General features: G+C 39.7%; 1 protein-coding gene across 2 annotated transcripts in view; it reads left to right on the top strand.

Moving 5' to 3' along the window:
* The window catches only part of Lama3 (laminin subunit alpha 3), a 231,364-nt gene that overhangs the window by 152,833 nt on the left and 54,627 nt on the right, over positions 1–23,904 (top strand). For both annotated transcript variants that reach the window (XM_076836560.2, XM_076836558.2), the window contains 7 exons: positions 536–619; positions 5,965–6,195; positions 10,311–10,424; positions 14,463–14,572; positions 17,527–17,607; positions 22,117–22,223; positions 23,832–23,882. In XM_076836560.2, the coding sequence (XP_076692675.2) occupies positions 536–619; positions 5,965–6,195; positions 10,311–10,424; positions 14,463–14,572; positions 17,527–17,607; positions 22,117–22,223; positions 23,832–23,882 (778 nt within the window). The remainder of the gene's footprint in view (positions 1–535; positions 620–5,964; positions 6,196–10,310; positions 10,425–14,462; positions 14,573–17,526; positions 17,608–22,116; positions 22,224–23,831; positions 23,883–23,904) is intronic.

The following is a 23,904-nucleotide window of genomic DNA, read 5'->3' as shown; positions in this document are numbered from 1 at the left end:
CATCATCCCGTTCTGCTCTATTAAAAGCCCCCTACGAGCCAGTGTAATGGCTCAGGGGTGAAAGCTGAGAGTGAGCAAGGCTGGATCCCACAGGACAAAGGCTACAAGCTAATTCCTCCCTCCACACACCAGCTGTGTGGTTCCAGGCCTAGGCAAGCTTCACAGCTGGGCTCTGCCAACCTTTGCTTTCTCCCTCCTACTCCAGTCACCCACCCACCAAAGCACTTTCCTGCTACCACAATCTGGCACTATAAGCAGTGATAAAAATAGCACCACATGCATTTACTGCAAAGCAGGATATTTTTTAAAAAATCGTTTCCATCTTTTTAAGTCATTTTTCAGCTAAGCCAATTTTCTTAATTTTCTATGTGTGAAAATCACTGTATTAGCTGTTATTCTGTTTCCATGTTGTTAATCCTTTTACCTGAACTACATTTTAGAGTTGAGATTTTCAAATAATGTAGATCCATAGATATTTGTAAATCTTGAAACATCCTAACCAAGGACTGGTGCTTTCATGTATTTCTTTCAACAGGGTCAGCACATGTCCATCATCCATGAGGAGTCAAGTGACCCCCGGCCAGATCGACTGTATCATGGGAGAGTGCAGATGGTTGAGGTAAAGGAAAAGCACTTATTCAATGGCTCCCTTTTGGTGAGGCGGAGGGTATCAGGGATTGAACTCAGGGGTACACAACCACTGAGCCACATCCCAGGCCTATTTTGTAGTTTATTTAGAGACAGGGTCTCACTGAGTTGCTTAGCACCTCACTTTTTGCTGGGGCTGGCTTTGAACTCGAAATCCTCCTGCCTCAGGCTTTTGAGCCTCCGGAATTACAGGTGTGCACCACTGAGCTTGGTGCCTATTTAATGGTTCTTAATGATCCTTTTTGGTTTGTGTACTATTTATTTCAGCCAATCACAATTTTTTATTTAAGAATTTTAACATATAAGTTATGTTTGTGTAGATACAATTTATATATATTCAAAATACAAATCACATAAAATATAATTTATAGATTTTTTAATTTATTTATTATATATGTTTATATATATCTATGTTCATAAATTTTTGTTTATGTAGATATAAGTTTATATACTCAAGACACAAAATTATATAAAATATAATTCATATACTTTAAAATATAATTTATTTGATGTTCACATGGCTTTGTGTGTATCACCTTTATGGCCCTTTAACACACTCTCTCTCTCATTTCACAGTTAATTAATCTTGTTTTATAAACCCTGTTAGCTTGTAAAGGCCACAACATAGCTCCCTCATCTGTAAGTCTCATTCTTAAGTCTCCCTTAGTGCTTGGGACTTGGTCAGTGTCCAACAAATTCTTGGTGTGGATGGGTTGAAAATGTCTTACATCAAGAGAAGTAAAAATAATGGTCAAATAAAGCCTCACCAGATCATTAAATATTTTATTACACCTACTTGATCATAACTATTCCTTAAAAAATATTGTTCCATATATATTATGAAGTATATGTTCAATACCTCAAGATGACATTTTTTTGAGTTCCTTGAACTCAGGCATATTTCAACATTTCTGTACAGGTACATTTGTAGAACATTGTCTTTATTTGACATGACTAGAGCTTTTCCCCTAGAAATGTTATTGAAAACATTCAGAGGCAGTTTTATTCTTACTTTATTACTACCTGAAGTGGTTGGGGCAATCAGTAAGGTAATCACAAAGCTTAAAATAAAAATGCCTAGGAATAAAATGTCCATAGGGGCTTTGAAAAGCTCCAGCATAAACTGGGGATGTGGGAGGCTACACTTGCTCAGGGCTGTGTACACATTCAGGTATGTGAACACCCAGAGGAAAAACCTAAGAAGGCCCTACAGTTCTCACTTCTGGCTGACCTTGAGGAACTATGAAAGCAGGAAGTGAAGGCTAAAAAGGACCTTCTAGCTCTGGTCATTTTTTTCTCTCCTGTCTGATTTAAAAGACAACTGCATATAGCAATAATTATCATCAGTCTGGTTGAGAGTCAAAGGGGTTCTCCAATATGTGCGCAGAACCACTTTGCAAAGATTAGGAGACTTTTTGACTCCAGCCATTTAAGGAAATCTCTGCAGATTATTAGCTGATCATCAGGCTAACTGATTATTTAAATTATTATTTAGATAATTAAATGATTATTTAAATTATTATTTAGCTGAACATCAGGCTAAAGCAGAGACTTTAGTGGTCATTTACAAGAAATACAGACTTTACAGGATTAGTTCATAAAACAAACAAATAATAATAATAAATCCTAGGGAGTGGAGCAAATATGATTTCCAGAGCTGCCACGTTATATTATTTTAAATGTCCAGCTTTCAGCAAAAAATTGGGGATATGTGAAGAAACAAGAAAATATAGTCCATAAAAAGGGAAGTTAATGGAAAAGCAATAAATACACTTTTACTGAGGAAGACAAAGACATTCGACTCATGGAGAAAGACTTTAAATCAGCATTTAAACATGCTCAAAGAACTAAAAGATACCATGTCTAAAGAAGTAAAAGAAAATCTGAAAACAATAGCTCCCAAAATAGAGAATATAAAGGAAGAAATAGAAATTATAGGAAAGAATTTCTGGAGTTGAAGAATTCAGTAATCAAAATGAAGAATTCACTAGAAAGGGTTGCTGTGGACTGAATCATGTCCTTGTGCCTTCTGTTGCGGCCCTAACCTCCAGTGTGGCTGTGTCTGGAGTAAGGCAGTAATTAAGGTTAAATGAGAAAAAAAAGGTGGCGCTCTGGTAGGATTAGTGTCCTCATAAGAAGAGACCAGCAAGCTCACTCTTTCCCCCATGTGACCCAGTGAGAAGATAATCACCTGCAAGTCAAGAAGAGAGCCTCACCAGGTGCCAAAGCAACTCAGCCAACACCTTGATCCACAGCTTCCAGCCTCCCGAACTGTGAGGAAATCAATTCCTTGTGTTTAAGTCACCCGTATATGGTACTTCGTATATCAGCCCAGGTTGACGAAGACAAAGGCTCAGAAACAAATGTAATCGTGCAGAAGGAAAAACTCAGCAAAATTAAAGAGGGTCAAGTAAGATTATTCAATCTGAGAAAAAGAATGAGGAAAAATAAACAGACTTTAAACAACGATGGATACCGTCCAGTGTATGAACACGTGCAAAATGGGGATACGAGAAAGAGAGGGGAGAGCAAAAGGGAAAGAAAAAATATTTGAAGGAGTAATTGTTGAAAACTTCCCCCAGTTTGTTCAAATCATTAATACATACATCCAAAAAGCTCAATAAATCTCTGCATAGGACTAATGCCAGAGATCCACACAGAGACATACCACGGTGAAGATGCTGAAAGACAGAGACAGAAAACCTTGAAAGTAGTGATTTATCACATCCAAGTGGTCCTCAATAAGATAAATAGCTAACTCATCTGAAGGCAGTGCGAACATGTTCAAAGTGCTTAAAGAGATACATCATCAATAAAGAATTATGTATCCAGCAAAATGTCCTTCAAAAAAGAAGGAAAAATGAAGACATTCAAGTGTGTGTGTTCATATATATGTGTATATATATATACATTTATATGTGTGTGTGTGTGTGTGTTCATATATATATACATATATTCATTCATATATGTGTGTGTATATATGTACTGCTAACCAACTTTGCTAATAAGAGATGCCAAAGGAATTCCTTTGGACTGAAATGAATGGATACTAAATAGAAACTCAAAAATCCACATGAAAAACTAGATCATTGTTAAAAGTCAACCACAGAGGTAAATATAAAGGACCTTCTAGCTCTTGTTTGTCAGTTTTTTCTCTCCTGTCTGATTTAAAAGACAACTGCAATAGCAATAATTATAATCTGTGTTGATGGGCATATAGTGTATAAATATATACACTATATAAAAATATATAAAAAATATAAACACTATATAAAAATATATACATTATATAAAATATATATACACTATATATAATATATAAAATGTATATAAATGTGTATAAATATATATATATTTATACACATATACTATACTTACTTTATATAGTATATATTTTATATATAAAAAATATACTATATAAAAATAAATGCACTATATAAAAATATATAAAATATTAAAATAAAAATGAGTATGTGCAAGATTTTACTGTCACCATTATCTCATTTAATGACTGCCTTTCCTATATCTTTCTCAGTCACTTTTCATTTGCCCAGACAAATGTGCATTTTAAAAGAAAGTATAGCACAGGGACATTGCATAGTGTATAAATATGTCATTTTTATATTTTTATGACAATAATAACCAAAAGGAACAGGGAGGAAATGAAGGTAATAGAAGGAAAATTTGAGTGGACTATTGACATTAAGTTGGTATTTATATAAATTCTCCAGCATGGGTAGATCTATAGAGACAGGGTAGAAATTAGTGTTTGGGAGAGGGTGAGAATGGGTAGTGACTAAAAATGGATATTAAGATTCTTTGGGGGATGATAAAATAACCTAAAATTACATTATGGTGATGGTTGTACAATTCCGTGAATTTACTAAAAATTATACACCTAAAATAAGAGAATATTATTGTATATAGATTATACCCAAGCTATTAAAACCATCCATTAAAATTATTTAAGTATTATATTTATGTTAATAATAATAGCTACCATTGATTGAATGTCTACTATATGCCAGGCACTGTGCAAAACATTTTATACACATTATATTTAATTTAATGTTCATGACAGCTTTGAGATATTAGGTATTACTATGCCCATTAAAGAGATGTAGAAACTGAGTTCAAAGGAGACAACAGAATATAAAGATCAAAAGTGAAAGCTTTTGCATGAAAAGATGCTCAGCATCATTAATCATTAGAGAAATTCAAATCAAAACCATAGTGAGACGCCACCTCACCCTCATTAGTATGGTTATTATTAAAACAATAACAACAGTAAAAATAAATAAATAGCAAGTGTTGGCAAGGATGTGGAGAAATTGAGACCCTTTTGCACTGTATGAAGGAATGTAAAGTTGTGCATTTGCTGTGGAAAACAACGTGGAGATTCCTAAAAATGTTTATATAGAACTATCACATGGTTCAGCATGTTGCTTCTGGGTGTATATCTAAAAGAATCGCTGACAGGATCTTGCAGAGATATTTAGGGACCTACATTCCTTGAAGCATTATCCACAAGCAATGGAAATGACCAAGATGCCTGTCAATGGATGAAGAGATAAATTAAATGCAGTATACACTTTAAACAGGAGGACACCCCATCGTGTGCTACACGTGGGTGAACCTTGAGGACAGTGCACTAAGTGAGATAAACCAGTCACAAAATGACAACTACTATGAGATTCCACTGATGGAGTTATCAAAAGTATTCCAACTCTTGGAATGGTGGTTGCCAGGGGCTGGAGGAGGGGCAGAGAGGGCTCGTTTAGTGAGTCTAGAGTTTCCATTTTGCGAGAAGAGCAAGTGCTAGTGGTCCATCATGCGGCGTTGTGCTTATAGCTCACATTACTGCACCATGCACTTAGAAATGATAAGCTAATAAATTTCATGTGATGTGTTTTTACAACAATAAAAAATAAAATGAGTATGTGCAAGATTGTACTGTCACCATTATGTCATTTAATGACTGCCTTTCCTATATCTTTCTCAGTCACTTTTTATTTGCCCAGACAAATGTGCATTTTAAAAGAAAGCATAGCATGGGGACATTGCATATCATTTTAGTGCTCTCGGTTCCCCACCCTTCTTTCCCCACATCTTGTGTTTCTCTCCCTTCCTGGGAGTAACCCAAGACATCTGCTTCTGAATGTAAATGTCCCAGGAGGGACTTCCCCATCTTAGTTGATTGGATTTTCCATCTGCCTCCTGGATATCTTCTTTTGCATTTGTTCTGGGGTCTGCCTCTGAACTCCCTGGCAGTGAGCCTGCCTAAGGAAGCCCCTGCCTCTCCATTTTCCCTTACAGGGAAACTTCAGACACGCCAGTAGCAGAGCCCCAGTGTCCAGGGAAGAGCTGATGACGGTCCTGTCTAGACTCCAGGGGCTGCACATCCGGGGCCTCCACTTCACCGAGACACAGAGGCTCACCCTGGGTGAGGTGGGGCTGGAGGAGGCCTCCGACACAGGAAGTGGACGCAGAGCACACGAAGTGGAGATGTGTACCTGTCCCCCTGACTATATGGGTGACTCATGTCAGGTAGGAAAATTTCCCACCCACAGCATTCCCCTGGGGCAGCAGCTGTGGCTGGCTAATTTTTGGCTCCTGTCCTACACCATGGGATGGTTTGAGACACTTTGTCCAATCTCCAAGCTTCTGCTGGGCTAGAGCTTATGTCTTACCTAGACTACCTCCAGGAAATAAATATGAAAAAGATATGCATGGGACACCACAGGCGTCCAGTGGATGAAGAGATCAGAAGCAGGAAGGAGCCCACTGGTCAGCATCCCCATACTTGAATCTCTGCTCCCCATGAGCTGACCCAGGGTGCTTTCGCCTTTTTCTAACCCACTTCCTCCCTCCCACCACCTCCTGGTCTGCAGAAAGAGTAAAATTCCAGAGAAATTTCCCAGATTGTTTGAGAAGAAGTCTTGCTCCAATTTTCTAGTTCTCCCCAGGTCTTCATTCTCTAAGGTCCTGTCAACCCGAATTGCCCCTCCAGTAACTAAAATGTACCCCCCCAAAATGGGATTATTTAAGACCTCACACTATAAATATGCTCTTTCCCCAAAGGGAAAGCTCCAGGTTAGTACAATGAGCAGGAAACATTGAACTTCACCATTCTCTGTAGTCTATATTCCGAATGTGAGTGGCAAAATTCTTCACTTTCTTTCCTGGGCCTTTGAGAGCAGAAAACCCAAAGGTGATCTGCACATAAGAGTTCTGCTTTTTAAACTTGGAAATATCTTCCTGCTGTGGTTTTCTGTCCTGTCTTGTGACTTTTAGCCCATAGGTCGCCTCCATTCATCACCCTGTCCTCCATCTCTTTTCTAGCCCCATTAAAATAGATAGCCCTAGGAAAAGAGGGGAACCTGGATTACCACCCTCCTGCTCAGGGTGTGTTCTTTGCGGTGACTCAGCCTGTGATTTATGGCTGTTCTAATCGTCTAGTGCCGTCTGCGGGGCGAGGTGGGTAGAAGGTGATGCCTGCCCCACCTCACAGGAATTACAGAGCGGTGCGCTTCCCTGCGGGACTGTTATGTGCGCTCTGGCACAGGCTGACTCATGTGTGAAGTTTAAAGGTGGGGCCCCTGCCGCAGACAGCCTTCCTTACCTGAGTCAGGCAGGCCTGGGCACTGAGCAGGAAGTGCAGGTATAAGAGGAAGAGGTAGAGATTTGTGCGCAGTGCCGCCAGCAGGACTCCCGGGACCAGGATGCCCCCCGCAGTGAGGCGGCCAGCCTGGAGCACCGGATGGCTGTGGATCTTTGGGGCAGCCCTCGGGCAGTGTCTGGGATACAATTCACAGCAACAAAGGGTAGCATTTCTTCAGCCTCCAGGTCAAAGTCATCTGCAAACAAGTTATGTGAAGTTTAGACCCAGCCAGGTAATGTCCTTTTTAAGTTTTGATTTGGGATGGGGAGGGGTTCCCAGCTTTATGACATTTTAAGTTAGGGTGATTAAGAAATAAATGGGTGGGTTGGGGGAGGGGCTGGTGGCCTCCCCTGCATTGACAGGCAGTGTTTATTACAGTACCTGACAGATTGCTCTCCTGAGCTATTAACCACAAACTCCATAAACATCAGCCCACCTGGAAATGCCTGAGATAGTTAAGGGCTTGAATGCTTGTGGCTGTTAATAGACTATGAAACTTGGTGCCCTGGAGAAACTCAAGCCTCGGGACAAAAAGAATCCATTACCTATAGCTTTCCAAATTCTACCTTCAGGAAAATTTACCCACAAAGTAAAATGCGACAAAAAGTGAAATCCATGTCTAAGAAGACTAATCAAAGTTTCCATAATATCTAACAGGCATGCTTCGATTTGCCAGGCGTGAGGCATACATAAACTCTGCTCTTTATTTAAACTTCCTGGATATTATGTACACCTACAGAAATAGATCCTATGGCTGCTAAAACAGCATAAAAGTTTACAACATAAAAATTTACTGGAAAACCTATCTTGAAAAATCATCACTTTGTAAAGGTTAACTAGTTACCAAACCCCTAAATTTTTATTTAGAGCTAAGTGCCCAATGCAATCTGAATGCTTGAATTAAATTTTATGTAGAATCTGAGTTTGCTTGTTTTCTAGAGGGAGGACATGATGACATTTCAGTAATGCTCCAAGAGTCATATGACATATAACTCTTGCAGACTGTTTTTCTGCTTCTAATCAAAAGCAAATTAAGATGAGTGATTTAATTTTAATCAAGAGAGATTAGCCTTTCTCAAAGCATGTTTAATTAAGGCTTTTACTCAAGTACATTGATACAAACTAACCAGATCTATTTGTTGATTTAAATAATTTGTTCTTTACCAAATACAATTATTTTTTAGGTAGGCAATGTGATGTATCCTGATAACCATAGGTGCTTGTTGTAGATAGGATCACGCCATGGATGGATGAATTTTGTGCAGATGTATTTATCCGTTGTGCTCTCAGCAAAAGAACATTCCTTTCATACTTTGATTCTCCTTTAGACAAGTCTGTTCATATAGCATACAAAGAAATCTAACTTTTTCCAATGTGTTCTTTTGCCTAAACATAGTTCCTAATAGTTTAAAGGAACATCATATTGGAAATTCTGACCTGTTGTTGTGTATGATCGATCAGTAGTCATTGGTAATGTGGGAAGGTACTCTAGGCAGCAACAGTGGGGTTCCACCCTGGGGAGTGTCCATGGGGTGGCTTCTTCTTCTCTTCCATTTATCCAGGCAGAGACTTTCATGGTTACAGATGAAACATTCATTTCAAGATTTGTGTGGATCATGGCTTCAGAATTTGATGGACATAAGTGCTGTTTAAAGAAAATTAGATGAAAGACTCCCCTTTATTTTAAAATATTAATTTTTTTCACTGATGCTTTAAAGATAGGGCATATAGGAGACCAGCGTAACAAACTAGGGGCAATGTCTGACTTTGTGATTAGCTCTGCTAAAATTAAGAGAATGTCTGTAGCCCTCTTTAAAGACAGAAATTTAAGTGATTTCTGACTGAAGGAATGAAAAGGAAAATGAAGTCTTCTCAGAACTGTCATGTGCTCTGGATAGCAACTGTCCTCTTTCTTCATATTGATTAAACACTTTGTTTGAAAAACAGGGTTGTAGCCCTGGATACTATCAGGATAACAAAGGCTCACTTACCAGATGGTGTATTCCCTGCAATTGCAACCAGGATCATTGCTTTTTTTTTTTTTTTTTTTAATCTATTGGAGGCATTCTTAACTAGAATCAGTTCATGAAAAACTATAATTATTTTTATTTAGATGAAAAATAACAACTAGTATTATTACTCAGGAAGGAGACCATATACTGGAGATAGAAATAATCAAAGCAATATTGAACAAACCCAAGGAGACTCTCTCAGGCTGGGTCTTAGTGTGTTCACCATGGACCAAATATTGGTGAATAGTCCTGTATGAGAATTCAAGCACCTTGCCTCCCCTGGGGTTCCCTGTTGTCCACAGATGAATAAGAGGCAGTGAGGTGATTCCAGCAATTTGGCCATTATTGTGCAAACCCCATTGAAGACTCTACCCCACCTCAATCTTCCTCCTTCTCTGTTGCTCCTTCCACCAACCCAAACCCATGATTTGAGAGGGCTCAGCTACTCTTAGCTTTCGTCCCCAGAAGAACCCAGAAGAACCACAGTCCTGATTCCTTTTACCCATCCATGCCTCCACCCATCCTCAAAACAAACAGGAAGTGGCTTGGGAGGCTGAGGCAGGAGGATCACAAGTTCAAAGCCAGCGTCAGCAAAAGCAAGGCACTAAGCAAATCAGTGAGACCCTGTCTCTAAATAAGATACAAAATAGGGCTGGGGATGTGGCTCAGCGTTTGAGTGCTCCTGAGTTCAATCCCAATACCCCAAAAAACCAAACAGGAAGCAGGAGAAGAGGGATCCCACTTCCACCCCTTTCCTCTCTCTGAGTTCCCTGCCATGCATCTCACACACCCACTGTGGCATGGAAAAAGAACATGACCTGACAAAAAAACACAGGTGGACCAGGCCAGTGGTTGAAATTAGAAATGCACACACTGACTAAAGGAAAGAAAAGGGAAATGAAGTCTTCTCAGTTAGAATTGTCATGTGCTTTGGATATTAATTGTTCTCTTTCTTTGTATTGATCAAACACTTTTTTTTTGAAAAATAGGGTTGTAGCCCCGGATACTATCGGGATAACAAAGGCTCCCTTACCGGACGGTGTGTTCCCTGCAATTGCAACGGACATTCAAATCGATGCCAGGATGGCTCCGGCATATGTATTGTGAGTAAATTGATAGCCTGATGCTATCTGTAGGCAATCTGTTTCTCCTCTTTCCCTCCTACGGTGCCCTGAGACATCAGCGTCATCTCTTACTACACCCTAAGTAGAGGTTGCTATGACCATAACTCCAGCGCCGTCAGGCTGAGTTATGTATATTTCATTTCACTTTTTCCTTCATCTTAACATGCAGTATCAGAAGAGAATAGCTGTCTGAATGGTTCCATCACACCTTGGTTTCTACATCTCTGCCTCATTAAATTATATTAGAAGGTGGACCTGGGGACTTAACTCTTGCCAGCATATAATGTCAGAGCTGTTGCCTTGAGCCCCAGTTCTGTTGGGGAGGGAGGAGGTTACAAGAGGAGGACTGGCTACTGTCAGGTGGGCGGTAACTCAAGAACACACTCAGGGGAGAAGGAAATGCTGAGGAACGCTTATGGCTCATGCTCAATCAGTCAAAGAAACCCTCCACCAATGCCAAGACAAAGTGGGCTTATGGGAACGGTGGGTAAGTGCAGTGTGTGGGAAAGGACAGTACCATCTCACTTCCCTTTCCCCTCAGCCTCCTCAGGGTCTGAATTGACTTCTTTTCTCAATGCTCCAGATTCTATTGATTATCCACTGAAAATGAACTTCTTTCAGGATGTTTTATAAAATCCTCCTACATAAAATTAGTTTCTTAGGATTTTTTTTTTTTTCTTTTTCATCCTAAAGCTGAATCTTCTAAATTCTGCTTCCTTCCTCCCTTTGATCAGAGTTCTTCTGCCTAGTAGCCAGGACCTTTCCCATCAAGGGAAGGAGAGAACATCCTCACTCCAGGAATACAGAGGGCCCCAGTTGTGCTGTATATTTGAGGGCTCCCCTCTGCTGCCATGGACTTCCTTTAATTCAACTACTGTGTGTTTCCACTGCTCAGAGTTCCTAGACTGTATTGAACCAGCTCAGCGTCCCAGGGAGCTGCTTCCTCTGCAAGATGGGACAGGCCAGAACAGGAAAGGGTTGTGAAGGGCTGCCTGATAGAATATTGTGTTGGATTGTAACCTTATAAGTTCAAAAAGAAGAAAAGACACTGAGAAAGGTTGTTTTCCAGCTCCTAAGCCTTCCTTTATAACAGTTTATGTTGGATACTATAGGTTGTGTGTAACACAAGTGAATGCCTTAATTAAAAATAAATATTTATCTTATCACTGAACCATTGCAAGATGTCAAGTCCACATTATAAAAGCTGACAAAGAACAAAGAATTTTCTCTACAATCAATTTGCCCCGTGAAAGGCGAACCTATAAGAATCATAATTCATATTTTAATCAAATAAGATTTTTGTTTCCCATTTCCTATCTTTTTCACCCTGTTTTCACTTGTGTCCAATAACCACATGGCCCCTAAAGACTATTCATTCAAGAAATCCTTACTGAGTATTTGCTAATGTGATAGATACTGAGCCAAGTGCCAGAGTTAAAAATCATCAGAGACAATCCCTGCTCCCAAGAGGCTTGCTGTGTAGTGCGCATGTAAACTATATGCTATGCACATAAATGCATATATGAACACACACACATGCACACATGGAGCTCTTGTCTGCATTCAACAAACTGCTCAATGGCAAATACCAAGTACTGATTCTTCTCCAAAATATGCCTTTACATGGAAAGCCAAGAATGCATCTTGCATCCTCAAGGCACAGTGATGCAGAGACCAAGGACCTTTCAATATTAAAAGGTCTTTCAGGCCGATTCTGCTGCAAATTGACCTTGGTCTCTCAAGGTTCAAAGTAAATCTCTAACATCAGGGATAATTCACACATAAGTTTGCAGGACTGATCAAGACAGCTTCCAGGGAATCCAACGTCAACTCTTAGCATGGGGATTTGAAACATTCTTATGGGAATTCATTAAGCATCATGGCTCTGACCCCCTTCCAGGAACCTATTTTCCTCACCCCTGGGGAGGATCAGCAGTCAGAGTGTTTTGAGCAGGATATAGATGCCCTCAAGTGCAATTCTTGTTTCTCCAGTGTTTTCTTTCTGTCATGGAGCTAAGTAGGCATAGGACTAAACTATATCTATCCAGGCATGTTCTTTAACATTGTGATTTGCATTAAAAAGAAAGAAAAACTAGAGTTGAAATGTAAATAATTAGCTCAAAATGAGGATGTTTCATGAGTAGGTCAGGACAGCTGAGCCAAAAAAAAAAAAAAAAAAAAAAAAAAAAAAAAGGCGAGAAGGCAATCACTCCTGTCCTCATTTGACACTGGGTCAGTGCTTCTCTGTGGAGTAGGGTGGATTTGCTTCCAATGCCTGAAGGGAAAGAAGAAATCCACACTGCAGTGAGATTTGGGGAAGGAAGGAAGGATTCCAGATAGGGTGAGCTTTCTGGTAATGATCACATGGGAACATGTGAATAGCATCCTATTTTCTATACTAATCTCCTGTGTTTATAGCACAGTTCTACATCTAGAACAACAACAACAACAACAAAAACTACTTAACATCTTATTCTTTTGTTCATTTCAAAAGACATAATAATTGTACACACTTATGGGGGGCAATGTGATATTTTGATACATGCATTCAACATGGAAAGCCCAAATCAGGTAATTAGCATATCAAACACCTCAAACATTTATCATTTTCTTGTGTTAGGAATATTCAAAATCCTCTCTTCTAGCTGTTTTGAAATATACCATAAAGGATCGTTGACTGGGTCATCCTTCAGGCTTGTAGAAAACGCTATAGAACTTGTTCCTCCTATCTAACAGTTTTGTATAATTCTCATTTACTCAAAGGTTCACAAAGGGTGGATTTGCTAATCTGGACAAAATGATGACATTCAGGATCACAGAGCAGTCTTTCTTTCCCATGGCAAACAAGTTCAGTCCTCTCATGATATGTGTGTATTTTGGTTTTCCCAGCCGAACTTCAGATATTATTTAAAAACTCACACCTATTACAGTTTCTTGCTCAAGTGCTACCTCTGCAAGTAGACTTAGAGAGGTGAAATATACATAAGCAAAAATTTTAAATTATACTCATCCAGATCATTTAATTAATACAAAAAAGTCTGAATTGCCTAATTTCCAGGGCAAGGGGAATTTTCCTATATGTTTTTGTGGATTTAGATCTTTATTACTAGGGCAAAGCCAACAAAGGTTACACTGGATTAAAAATTCCACACAGTCCATTAGGGTTTATGTCAATAGTTCACTTGCAAAATTCTATCCCAACACTATACGGAAGGTCAACTTATTACACACTAACCTTGACACGAGGTTAATTGAATTTGCATTATGTAAGTAAAAAGCTTAGAAATAATTTCTTGCTTCTTTGGGACTTGAGTGCTTCCTCCAAATCCTATGCAACATTTTTTTTTTATTATTTTTACAAATTCCAGGTGTTAAAAACATTTAAATTTTATTGCTCTTCAATGTATCAATGTGAAGTGAATTTGAAATAAAATGATGTTGATCTTCACAGAAGCAAATTTTTTTAAATTTTCTTTCTTCCTTTTGTGGTGCTTGGGATTGGACCTAGGGCCTCGTGCATACTAGGCAAACACCCTACACTAGGCTGCATACCTAGCTTCACAGGAGCAATCTAAAGGGCAAAGGGAAGAAAATCTACATTTCCCCAAGGTCAAATACTTTTTTTTTTTTTTAAATTCTCCCAACAGCTTTGGAAATTGGCATTATTCTAACTATACATTTTAAGCGAATTAAAATTGTATTTAGTGACACATCAGGGAATTGATTTTTTAAAAAGAACAGTAAAGTGTAGAGAAATGAAGGAAATTACCCGAGCAGGATTTGAATCTAGCTGGTCTCTCTCCACTACATCATGCCTCCAAATAACTTATAGAAGTCACATGTACCTTTGTGTGTGTGTGGCACCAACAGTGATTAGATAGGAACAACACACGGTTAGCAGAACTGATATCACTGTAGAGTCAGAGGACTTAAGTTATAATTGTGTAAGATTATAATGACCTCAAAACTAATAAATGTAATAGGATGCTCTTCATTGTCCTGTTCATCTGTCCCAAGAACTGTCAGCATAATACGGCTGGAGACCACTGTGAACGCTGCAAGGAGGGTCACTATGGAAATGCTGTCCATGGATCCTGTAGGGTCTGCCCATGTCCTCATACCAACAGGTACTGTAGAAGCTTGGAATTAACCTTAGTGATAGGAAGTGGTCTAGTGGTTGCCTGGAATTGGGGGTGAGGAGGAGAGATGGGAGGAAAGGAAAGAGACTGCTGTGGTTTCTTTTGGGGGTGATGAAATATCCTTAGCTTAACTGTGGTGATGGTTCTACAATTCTATAACTGTCCCAGGCCACTAAATTGTGCAACTCACATGGGCGAATTGTATGGTATGTAAATGTTCACTCTGCTTTGTTCTCTATGCATTTGATAGCCCTTTGGCCTGACCTTTTCTCAATAAAGCTGATATATTTAAAAAATGAACACATTCAACAAGGAAGTGAAATAAAAACCAAGGGAGGGAATCACTAAGGAAGCCTTGAGTTTTTGAGCAGGTACTGGAATGATGGGGTGAAGTAAGCAAAGTATCTTAGTCATGAGGTCCCCAGGGGAAGCCCCTAGGAGCAGAGATGCAGTGCAAGAAGAATGTGTCCAATCAGGCCCTTTGGCCCATCACACTATATGCCAATCACTGAACTGACAAGTTTTGCAAAAGAAATAGTTTATTCATGAGGCGGCCAAGTGCAGAGACAGAAGAGCAAGTCTTAAATTCATCTTCCTAAGAGTAGAATTTAGGAATATTTATAGGATAAAGAAGAAGGGTGATTTACAGCAGGGGGAAAGGTGATTGAGGTGAGGGAAAGCAAAGTAATCAGTGGTCTGTATGTGCATAATCAGTCTCCATAGTTCTTCAGAGGACAACATGCTCAGAAAATGGCAGCGTTAGCATGATCTGAGGGGAGAGTATTTTGGTCCCTTGACGTCAGAGAAGTCATTCAAAGAGGACACTTGCACGGGTCCCAGTGAAGAGTTGGCGGTTTCAACAAAAGCAGCCTTCCAGTCCCTGGCAAGTAACCTAGGCAACCATTATCATCAAGATCCACCCATAGCAGAGCTAGTGGGAGACTAATAATATATTGCTCAGCTGCGTGACCTCCAGATGAGTGATTTTAAAAGTGAGTTGAAAGGAATTAACTAAAAGTAAGTGGAGCTGGAGGGTTTAATTAGGTTTTCTCTCAGTTCCGAGAGGGCTGGAGATGAGGCTGGAGGGTCAGCTGGGGCTCAGGTCCTGTTGAACCTGGCAGGCTCCAGCCAACATCTAGGTTTTATCATTAGTGTGACAGAAGACTTGGGACAGTTCTGACCTCCTGGGTGAGGATCTGAGTGTCATTCAGGCTTCAGGAAGCCAACAATCTCTGTAGGTAGAGACACCATTTTCTTTTTATGGTTATCCATGTTCTGCTTGGGTTTGGCACCTGGTCATCTTCTTGCTCCTCCTGTGTTCACCCTGGGGTCCAAGCAAAGAAGAACATAACAGACAAGGAAGCAAAGCACAAGTCAGTTTGAAAATCAAGAAACTGGTAAAGTAACCCAGAGTCCACAGGCTCAGAAATAAGAAGGGGCCATAAAGTGGATTGATATCAGACAAATTGGCCAAGACTTCACATCTCTAGAAGTCACGTGGCCAAGTGTGCATTTCTGGAGATCTGCCTTTGCAATGTTCACTCCGCTTTGCTATCTATGTATTTGATACCTTTTCAGCCTGCCCAGTCCTGCAGGTTTATTTGTACAGGGATCTGTCGCTCCGCTTGCCCAGACTTGCTTGAACAGAAGCTGGCAGGAGTATAAAGTGGCAAGCTTGCACCAGCTGTTTGGGGAAACCTTTTCATTTTTGGTTGCAAAGCATGTTTTTTCCCATAAAGGTCAGCTTCTTGCTCTGTCGGAGTTGGAGTAACATGTAGTTCCTTGGGTTTATCAGTAAAGCTGTGTTTTCATAGAATTCTCCTTCTGGCAACAGCAATACTGTTAAAAACTCCGAACTGTCCCTGTAGAGGAGTCTGAGTCCATCTAATAAGACAACAGAGGCTTCCCAACTATGAATTCTCTTATCAGCAAGTGATAAGCAGAACAATTTCCCCTCAGATTTATATCAATGTAATGTTCAATGAACAGCATAGATATTTTACAATTTTTAATTTAAATTTTTTTTTTTAATTTTTTGGTACTGAGGATTGAACCCAGGGGCTACATAACCACTGAGCCACATCCCCAATCCTTTCTATATTTTTTTAAATTTTGAAATAGGAACTTCCTTAATTGCTTAGGGCCCGCTAAATTGCTTAGGGCCCACCAAATTGCTGAGGCTGGCTTTGAACTTGTGATCTTCCTGCCTCAGCCTCACGAACCACTGGGATCACAGGTATACGGACACTGCACCCAGCTGACAATCACAATTTTACATGATCTCTTTTGGGACAGGGGGCTTCTTTTCAAACATATATCAGTTTAGAGCTAAAATAAGAAGAATCCAAATTTTATGGCTCAATTTGAAAATTGCCAATAACTAAACCCACAAAAATACCAAGTAGGATGAGCTGCTCTGGGCTCCTCTCTGGGCAGCCCCCACCTCCCACCGAGCCTGATCTCCCCCCTGCCACCTTCGCCTTAGTCATGTGCTGAATATAAAATAAACTAGAATAAGCAAGGAGACATTTTTCAAGAAAGAATAGAACTCTTCTTCTTTTTTTTTATCCCCTTGCCTAGACTTGTTGTATTGCTTCCTTGTTATTCCTGGAAAAAATGTTGTTGTAATCATCTCTTCCAGAGTGAGTTACTCTGCTTTGTCCCAAGAGAAGGAATGCACCTCTCCAATCAGAAAAAAAAAAAAAAAAAATAGGGTGCCTTTCAGGTCTTATCCCCTGCAGTTTGTACGGTGTTAGCTGACATAATTCATCCTGAGCGCCATCAGTCTAGAGGGGCAAAGCTTTCTTCAAGGGATTTTTTGTTCATGCAGTGGGTTTCAGTGTTCACTTGATACAAGTCTGCCCTTTGTGGTAAAAGAGAATTAAGCATGAAGCCCAAGGGATCATGTTTTCACTGTGGCCTGTCTCTTTCTTCCTCTTAAGTTTTGCCACTGGCTGTGTCGTGAGCGGGGCCAACGTGAGGTGCGCCTGCAAACCCGGCTACGCAGGAGCACAGTGCGAGAGGTGGGTGTCCCTCTCCTTGCCCCCCCTTTCCCAGCCACCTGCAGATGGGGACCTGGCAGCTGGCCAGTGTGTGTGCTGCTGGCACAGAACAGGGATGTGGGCTGGGCTTGGGGCAACAGTGTGGCTGTTCCTTTTCCAAGGACTGGAAACAAGTTCTCTTGGGGAAAACACGAGACTGTTCCTGTAATCAGTCATTGATGCGCCTCCCTTCTTGCTTTGTACATGGTTCAGAAAGCTGAGAATGAGGCACAACAGGTTCACATACCCACAAGTAGCCCTGTGGGGCCCCAGGGCATGGCCTGTGTACCCCAATTCCCACACTCATCCCTCATGCCCCTCCCCCACCTCTAATACTCCCCAACACATGCACCCCTACATACAGCTACCTCTCCCACAAATATCTCTACATACCCTCTCTCTCCTAACCCCCAGGGTCCTCCTACTTCTGACCCTACATATTCTACCCCACTCTTCATCCCTACTTGCTCCTCCCCCATACATCTTATATTTCCCTCCAAACCTTACATACTCCTAACCCCATAAACATATTCCTGCATATTCCTACCCCCTCACATGTGCACATCTCTACACACCCCCATCTTCATATCCTTACTTACCTGTACACAGATATAACTTTATATATTCATGCATACACACATATCTCCACAACCCTAGATATCCCTAGACACACACACACACACACACACACACACACATACACACACACACACCCTATTCCCACACTATATTTTGAACACTCTGATAACAGTCTGTCACTTGTTCAGATTTGAATCTCTGGTACCTAGCATGGTACTGGTCACATAATAGGTGTTCAAATAATGCCTATGAAACAAGAGAATAAAGGCGAGGAACGGAAAAGTGTAAACTGCATTCTGAAGGGCAGTAGAGCTACACTTTTGGTTATTAATTAACTGATGTTCATGATTAGCTTCTATACATCAGGCACTGCATGGATCAACATGTAAGATAAAAATTTCCCAGGGTTCAAATAACCTTAAATATCCTAATATCCTGTCTCTCAATAAGCCAAGGGCCCTGTTGCATCAAATATAGGTAGGGTTTGGTTACTCTTCAGAACTATTTTCAGTGTGAGATGTTCATGCTAGGACAGGCACAAGGAACTAGACCAGCTGGGGGAGTGGCAGGTGCCCATCCTGCCTGCGGTGCTCTCTCCAGAAATGTGTTCATTGCCTGAAATAGGCACCGACCTTCCCACCACTTTTCCTTCTCTTCTGCTCACACTGTCCAATCCTCCTACTCTCTTTTACCAAGTTCTTTCAGTTGAATTCAAGAAACCTAATGCGTATGTGGAAAATTTCCATAGGCACATGGATTTATTTCTGTACTCTGGTTCTCGTGCCCTATCATTGCTATATTATTCCTGAAAGTATAAAAAGCCTTTGAATATTTGGTTGAGTAAGGTTCCCCTGTAACTTTCATCTAAATTTTTTTCCTTGGTCATTCTGGCTTATTAGTTTTCTAGCTAATGTTGGGAAGAGTTGGACCAAATTAAAAAATAAAATGCAAGAAAATTAATTCAACCAGATTTCAGAGTAGGGCATGGCCACTGTAGACTGGAAATGTTTTGTGAACAGGGTGGGACTTGGGTAAACCTAAGGGATGATTGGAACCATTGGAGCACAAAATAGAGGTAGGAAGTTGGAGAAGTGCAAGAAAGCCCAAGACGAAGATCTCTGCTTCATGTGGAAGGTGGGCCTGCCTGATCATGGAGTCACTGAGTAACAGCTCAGGACACCATTCTGTAATAAAAAAGTGTCTTCCATATTCTATTTTCCATTTCAGCCAAAGGAACCTTTCTCACATTGGCCTTCAATTCATTCATTCTTTCAATGTCAACATGCATGGAGTTCCTAGAATCTGCTTAGCACCATGTTAAACCCTAGAGACACATTAGCAAACAGAGCGTGGACCCCCCAGGGCTCTAAGGCCACAGGTGGATAGACATGAAAATAAGCACAAGGTCACTGGGCTAAGTTGGGTTGCAATTGAAGGGGCATCCAACCAACCTTGATGGCTGAGGAAGGAAGGGGGCAGCTATAAGGATACCGGAAGGACGGATGGGGTGGGGTCTGGGCAGGTATTCTGGGCCCCATGATTTAAAAGCTATAAGCTCACACCTAGGAGAGGCTTTCTAATTTAATCCTCCTTATGGTTCTCCACAAACAGTGAAACAGAAAACAGCAACTTTCTTGATGAGGCATCTATTTATTTGGCAGGCAGCTGATGTGAAGAGAAATTTTTAATTAACAGTTCTCTCGGCTTATGTTTGTTACATTGAATGTCTCAAGAAAGCAAGCTGTTGTTTCTTTAAAAATTTAAGAACTTTTTCACAGGTAAATGCCAGGTTGATGTCAACATTTTTCGATTGTTAAACATTGATTGGGTTTCCGGGCATCGTGACTGGCACTAGTCATTAAGTATGAAATGACAAACAAGAGGACAATAGAGGGAGAATATACCACTGACAGGAGCCTCCGTGGGTGGAGGAGGAGCAGTCTGCCCGGGGCCACTGTGGAAAAGGTTTTCTAGCTCACACTGTGCTCATCTGCCTCTCTTCCCTTGGCCACATAGAGCCTTGGATAACAAATATGTCCTCTGCACTTTATTATTTTTAAAGTATTTTAGAACATAGGTGTCCCGCATAACATGGTTTGTTAGGCAAAATATGTAAAAAAAAAAAAAGCCCTATTATTAGTATTTTACCATCCTGCTTAGAAGACTCAGATAAGTCACCTCAGCCTGTACCAAAGTCATCAGTGAAATCAGGAACCTTTACTTTAATCCATTATGTTTAGCCATAAAAAAGAGAACCAGCTATATTTCTCACAATCAGTCACTAATGCTCTGTAGAAATAAGGAAGAAGTGGAATCAAACTTCCTGAATATATATGCGATTTTAATATAAGGTGCTTTGTGCTTTTGTGTCTATTACATGGAAAGTTTAGATATAAGTAGGACAAAGTATTTTAGAACATAGATTCCCGCATAACATGGTTTGTTAGGCAAAATACATTAAAAAAAATAAAGCCCTAAATAAATAAATTAGTATTTTACCATCCTGCTTAGTAGACTCAGACAAGCCACCTCAGCCTAGCTGTCTTCTTGATAATAGGGAATATGTGAGTTTTCTGATTCCTGTCTACTTTCTGACATCTAATAATCCCAGATGGTACCAATTATAAAATGAATATTATATCATGTCTTACAATCCTTGCTACCTTTTATTGTGTCTGTTATGTGCATTAACTAGCTTCTTTACTACATTTTTTCTTATATCCATTTACCGAAGTAGGTATTATAAGTCTAATCATTTGTTCAATTAATATTTATTTGACTTCTAATATCTGCCAGGCACTATCCCAAGTACTAGGAATTTATGAATGGGCAAAACAGCCTAAAACAAACAAACAAATCAACAAAACATACCCCATGTCTTCATGGAGTTTATGTTTTCCTGGGATAATTGATGAAGAAACTGAAGCTCAAAGAATTATGCCAACAACATAAGATCACAGTAGTAAGTGGTGGGGGCAGAGTCCAGCCAGATCTTCCTCACCCAAAACCCATGTGCTTTGCATTAAATTGTAGGTGTATTCATTGGTAAAGGACATTGAAATTGCCTAACAATTTTTAATGCAAAGCTTAAATTTTGTGGAAAGTGTTACCATATTTCTTTGATTCTAATGATTCCATTGATGATAAGACACTATATATCAATTTGGGTATGACAGGGTGGGAATGGAATTTTGCTAAATGGAAATATTTTAATTGACATCTCAGTGCCAGAAACATTAACATGTATTTGTTTTACTTTTTTAAAACTAGACTCCAAGAATGAAGGACTTATGATCTTTAAACTTGTACTTATCACTAAATTATCTAGAATAATAATGGTTCAAGATCAGAAGCAGCAGCAATAATTGCTCTCAGTTGCTTGAGCTCTTTATATACCCTACTGCAGCAATTGGTGCAAGTATGAATTATGCAGCCTTGAAATAATACATTAGAAAATAAGAAGGAAGTCTTCCTTTGCAGAAGTTTGAAATTTATGAGTGTTACTTTAAAATTGTTGCGAGGAAGAAATTAGTTTTAAGTTAAGCAATATTTAATTGTGTGTTATATTTAGGGATATAACTCTTCCATAAAATTCAGTCATCCCTGATTTCCATATCAATCAAACCATTTGCTTCAGTGTACATTCTGCTTATCTACCATTAGGCTATCTGGATATTTGGGGATTTGGTGGTTCTGGGAGCAAGAAAAGAGGGAAGGAGCAATCACTCAACAGCCTCATTCAAGGGATAAATATCCCTATACTGAGAAACATTTATTTATTCTTGCAAATCTATGTCACCATCCCTTCTGTAGGGCTACAGTATCCCGCACAGAGAGTTAGATATAAGAAAATTAGGTGGGATAAATGATGAGTTGTTGGAGTGTTTCTCATTCTTTCTCTGTTTTCTGTAGATGTGCACCAGGATATTTTGGGAATCCCCAGAAGTTTGGAGGTAGCTGCCGACCATGCAATTGTAACAGCAATGGCCAGTTACATTCTTGTGACCCCCTAACTGGAGGTAAGATTAGTGCACATCTCTGCTAATCTGCATTTATAAAATTGGTATAAAATAAAAATATAAGGACCCAAGCACAAATTTTTAGGACGTATAATACACAATTCCAGCTAACAAATTGTCCCCTTGTTTCGATAACCTGGCAATTATACCTGGGAATGCTTAGGTATCTTTTATAGGTTTGTTGAATAACTTACTTCTACTAGGGGTTTTAAGAGTAAATTATCTTTAAAACCCAAGCAATTATAGATAAAAATCACTTTGGACTCTTTGGCAATTTGCTGAGCTTTCTCTTTGACACTGTAGGGTTGTCTTAAACATTAGGCTTCTTTGTGTGGATCCGAAGGCATCAGAATACTCTTTCTCTTATAGCTACACATATTCTGGGATGTGTATAGGCAACTGGAGTGGATTCTACACACCAAGGAAAAGAGTTAATGGGAGTTAGTATGAATTCATTAGGAGCAACACAGAACAAAAAGGAAGAGTTATTCACTTCCTTTTTAAAAAAATATTAATATGATTTATTAGGAAAATACCATTGGTGTAGTGTAATACCACTTATACAAATTCTCTCATCTTTTAGTTGTTGGTAATTTGAAGAACTAAGCCCTGAATGTGTGGGTTAGATCTAATCAAGTAACCATAACCAAAGAAATGCAGAGGAAATGGATTAATGCCAGTCTAGAATAGGGTATTTATTGCTATGGTCTCAGTACTTCATTTTTTACTCCATCTTGCTGAACATTTTTTACTTGTATGGAAATATAGCAGGCATGTCTACCCAGTTACCAAATGATATGAAGTGATAAGGATAGCAAATGCCTCTGTGATATTTTTAGAATACAAAAGGGCCATGTTTTGGAAAATTTCTAGCTTTAATTTTTGCTGTAGTGAAATTAGATTATTTTTCAGAGGGAAGTAAGAGAGCATTTCATATATGAATTCATGGCATGGGGAAAAGAGTAGAAGTGAAAGGTGAAGAAGGTCCAAGGATGATCACAGGGCTTTCCTCAAATGTAGTTAAGGACCTCAAACAAAGCTCAGCTCATATGTGCAGTCATTGGCAGTGTGACCCAATAACATTGTGTGCTTATCTCTGTCAAACTGTTTTGTCATTTGCTAATCCCAGGGGATCATTAGGCCACAGGACAGCAGGGATTTTGTCCTGATGGCTCTATATTTCCTGTACCACAGCACACAGCAAATGTTCAAAGATGCTCAGTGAATGTACAATAAGCTTGAATGGATTTTAGAAGAAGTGTGAACATGTAGGGAGCTATCCAGTGAAGAAAGCCTTAACACTAACAATTAGGAATTTAAATCCAATTAGAAAGGCATGGTCCTCTACAGAGGTGGCCCTCTGTAGACAAGAAACGGAATGTATAATCAAGGAGGCGACCAAAGAAGTTCTTGCACAGCCCTGATGGGAGATGAAATTGCTCCATGAGCAATGGCGTGGGTGAGGGTGGGAAAAGGAAGGGCCAGTGATGTTGTGTGGTTGGATGGCTAAAATCTTCTCAAACTAACTTTTCTGAAAACCAAGTTAAAAAGTAGGTGGAAGAGTAAGTTTAATGGTAATGATTTCTTTTTCTCTTTTCCTGATTTCAGACTGCATCAACCAAGAACCCAAAGATAGTGGCCCTGCAGAAGAATGTGATGGTGAGAAAAGAAAGCCCTTCCC

This window comes from Callospermophilus lateralis, chromosome 17, assembly GCF_048772815.1.
Source record: "Callospermophilus lateralis isolate mCalLat2 chromosome 17, mCalLat2.hap1, whole genome shotgun sequence".
NCBI lineage: Eukaryota > Metazoa > Chordata > Mammalia > Rodentia > Sciuridae > Callospermophilus > Callospermophilus lateralis.
Note: the sequence above shows the minus strand (reverse complement) of the source record. Positions and strands in the feature narration are given on the sequence as shown.